This window comes from Lygodium microphyllum, chromosome 14, assembly GCF_053477565.2.
Source record: "Lygodium microphyllum isolate KBCC chromosome 14, Lygodium_microphyllum_v1.1.10, whole genome shotgun sequence".
In the NCBI taxonomy this organism is placed as follows: domain Eukaryota; kingdom Viridiplantae; phylum Streptophyta; class Polypodiopsida; order Schizaeales; family Lygodiaceae; genus Lygodium; species Lygodium microphyllum.
This window is the reverse complement of record NC_141148.1, coordinates 21,645,637-21,654,056: the sequence shown is the minus strand read 5'-3', so window position 1 is coordinate 21,654,056 and position 8,420 is coordinate 21,645,637. Positions and strand designations below refer to the sequence as shown.

Here is an 8,420-nt window from a genome sequence, read left to right as displayed (position 1 = left end):
TCCTCCATTGGATTAAGCACCATTTGAGCACTGACTCTTTCCTTCTTGGGACAAGCCTTAAATTTATGCTACCCCAGGCATCCGTAACAGAGTTCCTCTCTCATTGCTTTCTCCATTTGCTGTGGAGTGAGCATGGATTTATTATAGGCTCTCTCAGCCATAGCAAATATCTTCCTCTTGGTACCTCACACCGTCTTGATCATATGCACCTCTCTAGTGTCCTTCGCATGAGGAGCACTAGATGCAATTGCAGGAGTAAAGAAGGGGCATGCACCTCTAGTCCAAGGAACACTCTAGGCCCTCCCATCTTCAAGGACCAATGCAAGCTCCACTGCCTCATTCAAGGTTTTACATCTCTCCTTCCTGACAAGTGGCCTTAAGGTTTCTTTTAAGCCCATGACAAATTTATGCACTTGCAGAAAGTCAGGAATATGTTCAGGGACCTTTAACAGAATCTCTCTATACTTGTCTGCATATTCCTGGACAGAGTAGCTCTTCTGAGCTATGAAGAACCACACATCTAGAGCCCTTGTCCGCTCATCTAGAGGGACAAATTTATTATAAAACAATGCCTTAAATGCAATCCAAGTAGATGGCTTTGCATGATCTTGCTCAATTTTCCACCACCAACTGTGAGCGGCATCCATGAGATTATATGTAGCTTGCTGTATCTTTAAAGCATCCTCAAGAATATGGCATAACTTAAAACATTGCTCCCATTTAGAGAGCCATTGTTCCACCGCATCTGCAGCCCTTTGTGCCACCATGCCACTGAACTTAGGCGGTTTAAGGTCTTTAAGCTACCACTTAGCTTCTGGCAACGGAGGAACAACTATGGAGGAGTCATGTACAACTTGTGTGTCAGGGATACATGCATTAGGTAAACTCTCATCTAAAGGTCTCTTGCCTTTATCCAAAGCATTTTGAGTTAAAATTAGCATTTGTTCAAGCAAAACTTGCATAGTGCCTTCCAAACTAGAAAGACAATTATGCACATCATTAGATGAAGAGGGCAACTCGTCATCATGCATAAGAGGTTCTTCCTCTACACCAACGATGTTCAAAGGCATATCTTCAGTGCTTGACATGATTGATTACTTGATGTTTTCTTTTTTGTATTGATAATTCAAACCAACAAAAGCAAGGCAAAACGTAAATACAATGTACTTTCAAAAAACAGTTATGTTTCCGCACAAGTACTATCCACAAGAAGCATACATGTCAAAATCAAGCCTCTTTGTTCATTCCGAACAAAAGTGCAAAGCTGAATAAGTCACCAAATCCTCTTTGAAACCATGCATAAACATTCAAATGCACAGAATCCACACTCTCAAGCATACATAGACACACTCAAAGTAGTGAATTTTAAGCCCCAAAAGGTAGAGATAATGCGTATCTAGCACCACAAAAGTGATTTGAAATTTCCTTGCCAGTCCTCATTAGTCAAAAATAGAGGTCAAATATGCTAAACTTTGATACTCATTGATGCAGGAAAACCACAGGAACTAACATCACTTGAATCGAAGTCCGTTGGGGTCCAAAAAAAATCCCAATTTTTGCCCGCCTTAAGAAGTCATTTTGGCGAGAAATTTCAAAGTGCTCCCAAGCTCAATTGGCAATAACAATACTTTAGAAGCTTGTCTTCAAATCATTCTCGAAGCTTGTGAAATCGGTTAGCAATTTGGATGTCGTACCAAGAAGTTATAGATCTCAGAAAATGTGCTCAAAAAGAGGAGAAAACACCTTTTTTTATAAAAAAATTTACAAGGGGATGGAGGGCTCACAAGTTTGGTAGGGGATTCCATCCCACATGCAGAGTGCCACAAGGAATTTACCAAGGATAAAAGGTGAAAGGGAGATGGTCATTCTCTCAAGTAAAAGAGAGAGAGCTCTCTTGTGTGATGGAGTATGCCTTGGCCTTGGTGGTGCTATCGGTCGCTATTGGCTCACTTGATTGGCTTGTTGGGCTGTCGTTGGGCCTTGTGGTAGGTGCCACCACCTGTAGAGAAAAAGGATTTTCACGTTGCGTTGTCTTCTGTGGTGTGTTGCAGAGATGCCTTCACGTTGCCCACTCTTGTGTGCTCTCGTGACTGCAGCACGATCTCACCTGTGTGGCCGTAACAAAAAACCCCAAAATCTTTTTTTTTTTTTTTGGAAACCTGTGAGCTCTGATACAAATGTGAGAGAGAAGAAAATTTCTTGTGTGTCTTACTCATCTCCCAACCAAATATACACTCTTTCCACCTTCTAATCGAGCCTCTAGGGCCTATTTTCATGGTGCACCCGATCGGTGTTCCCAAATAGACAAGTCCTACCCAATTTAGCAAGAAATCTGAGGGTATCCCTCGAGCTTCGGACCTTGGGCACTTTCCCTTGTCCAGAACACACTAATTATTGGCCGTCTTGGGCTACTTATCTGGCCAAAGGTTATTATGTCTAACAAAATAAGCATATACTTGTCCAAAAAAGATAAAAATTTTCCAAGGAAACTCCCGAAGTCAAAAAGGTGTCTCTAGGTAAAAAATAATCTTAAAATATGATGTGTATGTCATTATTATCATTTTTTAACTTTCGCCCTTTTAAGAAGCGAGAATGAGAATGATTCTAATATATTTTCATGTTGAAAAGTCATGAGGGTATTAAAGAGTTTTATATTAAGGATTGGCTCTATTTTAGAGAAAATAGAATTCTATTTTTTTAGTTATGAGGATTTTTGAGAAAAAGTGACATTATCCTACAATTTGGGAATAAAATAATAGGTGAAATCTGTTGAAAATACAAATATGAGATTTTCTTGATTGATCTTTTATTATAATATTATTTTGGAATCTCTTTAGAGAGAGAGAGAGGTGAGAGAAACCCCTTAAGGGACATAAAAGAGAGTCCATATTTCTCCTAATGTCCAACAGATGGATATGAAGGCACATGGCCTCATGAGTAATGGCTAGTGTAGAGGTAGAGGAAGGCCCAAATTCCCCTTCTTGGGCTTGGCCTTTGTTTTCACTTTCTTCTTCTTCCCCCCTCCTAACATGCAACGAAAGATTACCTGGAGTTGAATCCATTGCTACCTCTAGTAGACGCTTGTCATGCTCCAAGACAAGCGAGGCAAACTCCTCCCATAGAAGAGTCTCACAAGTCCCTGATGTAAGAAGCCTAATGTAGAAGACATCGTATTTTAAAGAGGGAAGCTGAGTCAAAAGAATCGTGGCCATATTCCCTGAAGAGATGATCCTGGGGAGAAAGCTCATCCCTCATGTCCTCCAATATGTTGATGTGATCTTTTATGGATGGAGAGTCAACAATAATGAGTATCCATAATTTCTACTCAAGAGTAATCCAGTGGGCATATGTCTTCTAATGGTACAAAGAAGCAAGCTTTGTCCACACTTCTTCTACCTGCCACTACCTGTGTACATGCTCTAGGACAAAATGATATAAGCTCATAAAGAGAGAAGATTGAGCTCGAGAATTGAGTCTGTCTCATAGGGCCACATGAGCTAGAAGGAGGGGCATGTGGGAGACATGGAGAGAAGGGAGAGGAGATGGCTGCTCGGATTTTTGTGATCAAGAAAGGGTTCCCATTTAGAGTGGGGTTGGGATCTCTGATCTTCATGATGATTGCACTGCCCTTTAGAGGACTGATGAGAGATCTCCTTGTCATAGTCAGCAAAGCCATTGAACTAGTGATAAGACATCATCGACACCTACAGTTACCCACCAAAATCTGAGATCTATTATAAAGGATCTCAAATGGTAAAAAGTAGCTACATCTCTACTACATAAGGAATATAAACAATCCGCCTATATCATCAGATGGCTGAGAGTTTGTGTTTTCAACTCAACACGGATCTTCTCTCGAAGGGGTGATTCCATGTACTCACTTCTACGATGATTTCATGTGAGAGTATGTAATAGAAGAGAACCACGAATAGAGAAATATGTGTGTGTGCATGCGCGTGCGCGTGCGCGCGCCTTTATGGCTGTGTGTGTGAAAATTGCATTGATTGAAAAGAATGTTGAATATAAAAGAGAGGATTGATCAATCCCTTTATTTATCCTAGTGTATCAGTGAGGGGATCAAATTAGGCTAAAATGATGACAGTAACATTGATGATGATAGAGATGATTATAGTGATCGTGTCAAAGATGGAGAATATCTAGTGTGATGTCCATCCCATCAAAGATGAAGAAGATTGTGGCAACCAATGAGGCACCTATCAAAGGAGAAAAGAAGATGATGTAGCAACTAGTGTGAGGGGCCATATGTAGCACAAACCCCCAAAAGTTGGCCAACCAACATTGGGGAGAAAAATCAAGGTATTATTTAATGGGGCTGGCAAGTGCTAGTCATGCCAAAAATGCTAGCTTGCCTAAGTATTGCTTGCCAATATAGCAGTCTGAAACACTCGCAATGTGGCGAGGTAAAAAATGACTTGATAAATTGCTTGCCAATAAGGCAGTCTAGAACACTCACTACGTGGTTGAGGTAACAAAATGACTCAAAATTAACTAACAATCACTCTTAAACTAATTAAAAGAAAAAATGCAAACTTTAGAATGAGCTATCTCCTATGTCAATGCACATGACAAATATATCAGAACTCATGATGCCCCTGTCTTACTTAGATTGAGGATCACAAACACGATGATAGTGCATGACATACATAATTGCTAACACACCCAAAGGGATATAAATGCTTCCTTGGACACGTAAGTCAGTATGGGTGGTTTATTTTGGATTGTACAATCATTGCAATTACCTTGTGAGGATTATTTAGGGTATTTTCTGTGGATAAAAAAATGGTAGGAAGCCTAGCACACACCTAAAATAATACCTATTACCTATTCTAAACTTGCAAGCCCTAGACTAGCCAATCAAGCTTCTTGTGCATAGTGATTAGCCTAAGGTTGCAACATGAATACCGGCTTGGAAGTCAATTATTCAACCATAGAGTTCAAAGGCTTGGGAATACCATACACCATAATTAAGTTTCACATTTGTTCATTACTACATCACTTACATACTTTGCAGATCATCATTCCTTGCTCTAAGTTTGCAAATCATATGCAAAGGCACAAATAGCACAATAGTTACTACTATTTGCTTGTGTTTGCTTTTTCCCTCATTGGGAGGAAGGGAACATAATATTATATGTATGACCCCTTAAGTTTCCCATTGAGGAAGCCCAACTGAAAGGCTAGTGATCAACATGTGCCATGTCAATTGATAAAGCAACTGTATTGACTAGGCAAGACTTTCTATTGTGGAGATCTATTAGTGAGTGTAAAATAAATGAAGACCCCAAAGAAGCAACATTGAAAATACTAGTTATCAATTCAATGTGAAGACTACAATTTGAATACTCTCTCTTATGGTTGTAATGGTGGCCATGATCATTTGGATGAGTAGTTTGGCTTTTCATGATATCTGAAACTGTTATTAAAAAATGTATAAATTAGAAAGGACAAAACCATGTTTTAGCATTTCTCATCTTTGTTAGAAGTGTAACATTAACTCTCTAACATTAATACTAATTAGACCGACAACCTCATATTTGTAAGTGGAACATCTAATCGTAGCAAAATAAATTATCTACAGAATTGGATAGAGGATACGGATGATATTATCATTTTTGTGGGAGTACTAAATCCCAAAATTTAACACCACCATCAATTTGATAATTGACCAAGATTTCTTCTAGTAGATGGATTGCGCACAAAAAAGAATCCTCGCACTAACCACAAGTTACTTGCAAAGTAGAATAATGCACAATACCCATATGGATTGCCCAGGAAAAAGCATCCACACTACTAACCACAAGTTACTTGCAAAGTAGAATATTGCACAACACCCATATCAATGTGCTTTTACAAAGGTGTTATTTCCATCAAAAAGCACTAATGATATTAAATCAATAGAAGCATTGAAAGTAGGTAGGAGGATAGTGAGTAAGAGAGTTGTGGCTTGTTTATCATTTAGAATGAGCTATGGTTTCAATTTGGGCAAGTCAAGAGTTCTTGGGCCATTGTTATAGAATAGGAGTGGAAGAGATAAAAGGAAATGGTTGGATCATGAGAAGAGAGTTGAAGCAACTCGAAAGGATCAAAATGTTTGCTTTGAAAGATAATTAAAGTTCAAAAAAGTTATCATGGGCTGATAGGCAAAAGATATATACATTCTCGATGTCTGATCATTTTTGGCTTTCCCTCTACAAAGTCACAATGAATTAGTCAGAAGAGATCAAGGTACTAAGAAGCAATGTGATACTTCGCAAATGTTGCTCTGATTGTAATGCAATCGATAGTTAATATGAGGGCAACTACATGGTTCAAGTGTTGCTCTGATTATAATGCAGTTCATAGTTATTATGAGGGCAACTACATGGTTTATGCACATGGTTATTATGTCCTCTAACGGACTGGAATTTACTTAGAGTTTTCACAATTATGGTTTAAATGCAGTCTTATTATTGAGGCCCGGAAACACGAGAAATCTGGTCACATGTATGTGTTAAACCGTTGTACTGGCTTTAGCTGGCAGAGTATGAGGCGGGGCGATATCAAGGTACGTGTTTCTAATTACAGGACTTGGAAATGGAGCTATGGCGAAGCTACTGGACTACACTCAAATTTCCTGGATATCTTCATCGTAACTCAGCCCTCGTTTCCTTCCATTGATGATTCAGGAGGATCCGAATGCGTGATTGAAATTGAATTTGGTTCACTGTCGCTTCGTACCTCACATTCACATGCAGATCGCTCAGGCTCCATACGTCTCAGTACATATCGTACGTGTGATAGTGCATGTTGACACCCCGCTACACGTCAATCTTCTTGAAAACATTCATTTGCATTTACGTTAAGACGTCGGAGATATGGAGCCTCAGTAACCTAGCAAACACCATGAAATTTGTCTCGACGATTCGGCATGTGCATGATCGATATTAAAATTCCGGGTACAGAGGGCGAGATCGAATTGCAAGCAAGGAAGAAGTGAAGAACCCACCGGAAAGAATGGCACATTAAGATGATGACATGACGGGGAAGCGCATCAGCAATACAGAATTAGCGATACAGCCTCTATTCTGACACTAGATTGAGTCAGGAGAAGAAATTTACAAGGTATGCTTTATATCTTGCCGCGGGGGCCCTTCTTGGGGGCCTCTAGGGGCCCCTTCTTGATGGGGAGAACGTCTCCAGAGGCAGAGGAGCTGAGATAAGCGAGGGTGCCTCCGCCGCCCAACACCAGAAACTTGAGCAGCAGGCCTCTCTTGGAGAACGCCCCTCCGAAGGTCTCAAAGAACTTACTCTGCAGCAAAAACATTTGCACACATGAGGAGGCACAGACATGAGTGACACACAGAACTGCAGAGATATGGAGTAAGATGCTGGCCCGGATGATCTACCTAAGAGAAGTTCTCAGAGAACATGCAAAATACACACACTCTCTCTCAATGCAGCCACACAAGCATACCTGGAGGCCGTTGTAGGGCGATGGGGCATCTGACCCGTAGAGATCCCAAGCACCGGTGGTGTTGCTAATGTCCTCCAGATCAAAGTAGATGCTCTTCTCGCCATACTTAGCAGTGATGGCACCCACTCTGTTATATGTGTACACACACAGACAAATAACCAGACAGGGAATCATACAGAGGAGCACGCAAAAGAAACGAGACAGGTACCAGTCACGAGAATTCTCTGATAAACAGGAGAGAGAGGGACGGGGGGCGGGGGAGGGAAGGGCTGACCTCGCGGGGCCACGAGCAGAGAAAGAAGCTTGAGAAGAGATGGGCAGCTTCTGACCCAGAATGCTGCTCGATGACACGGCCATTGCGCTCGCAGCAGGAGCCAAGGAGAGGGGAGCCATGTCTTCTGCTGCTGGTGCGTCTTCTTCTTCTGCAACAGCTAGTTACTGCTTCTTTTCTTCTTCGTCTGCTTCCCTCCTTCCTCTTGGAGTTACTGCTATACTGCAGGCACAGTCTGAAACCTGCTACCTCCTCGCTCGCACGCAACTTCCTCCCTGAGTTGCTCGAGAAAAAGGCTCACTCCCCCCTCTCAGCCAATGGGACGCCGCCAATGTTTATCCGTTCTGGATAGCGCCACATAAGCCAAGACGTTAAATACAAAAGAGTATAGGCTTAGCTATTTTTTGAGGCGAGCATTGCTTGGCTACTCAAAAAGGATGCCATGCCTACACATCATAATACATGCTAATGCTCCACTTTAGGGCCCATGCAAGCGCCATCCATTTTTAAAAAATGCAAAGTCGAGAAAATGTTTTAAAATTTTAGAGCCTTTCATCAAAGAGTATCAAGCTTTGACTAATCTTTGTAACTTGGCAATTACAAGTTTCCAGCCTCAAGCTTTTCCTTTTAGATGAGGAAAAGCATGGAGGAGAATTATATACTATCGAGTGCTTT

General features: G+C 41.0%; 2 protein-coding genes across 2 annotated transcripts; both read right to left on the bottom strand.

Moving 5' to 3' along the window:
• Nucleotides 1–293: 293 nt before the first annotated feature.
• Nucleotides 294–767, bottom strand: LOC148025408 (uncharacterized). The gene has a single exon (XM_087692249.1). It carries the CDS (start codon nt 765–767, stop codon nt 294–296), a length of 474 nt encoding a protein of 157 aa, XP_087548375.1.
• A 6,221-nt stretch (nt 768–6,988) lies between these two features.
• On the bottom strand, nt 6,989–8,060 carry LOC148025407 (photosystem I reaction center subunit VI-2, chloroplastic-like). Its single transcript, XM_087692527.1, has 3 exons — nt 7,749–8,060; nt 7,475–7,601; nt 6,989–7,309 (listed from the first exon to the last, which is right to left on the bottom strand). Exons 1-3 carry the CDS (start codon nt 7,865–7,867, stop codon nt 7,130–7,132), a joined length of 426 nt encoding a protein of 141 aa, XP_087548653.1. The 5' UTR covers nt 7,868–8,060; the 3' UTR covers nt 6,989–7,129.
• Nucleotides 8,061–8,420: the final 360 nt, after the last annotated feature.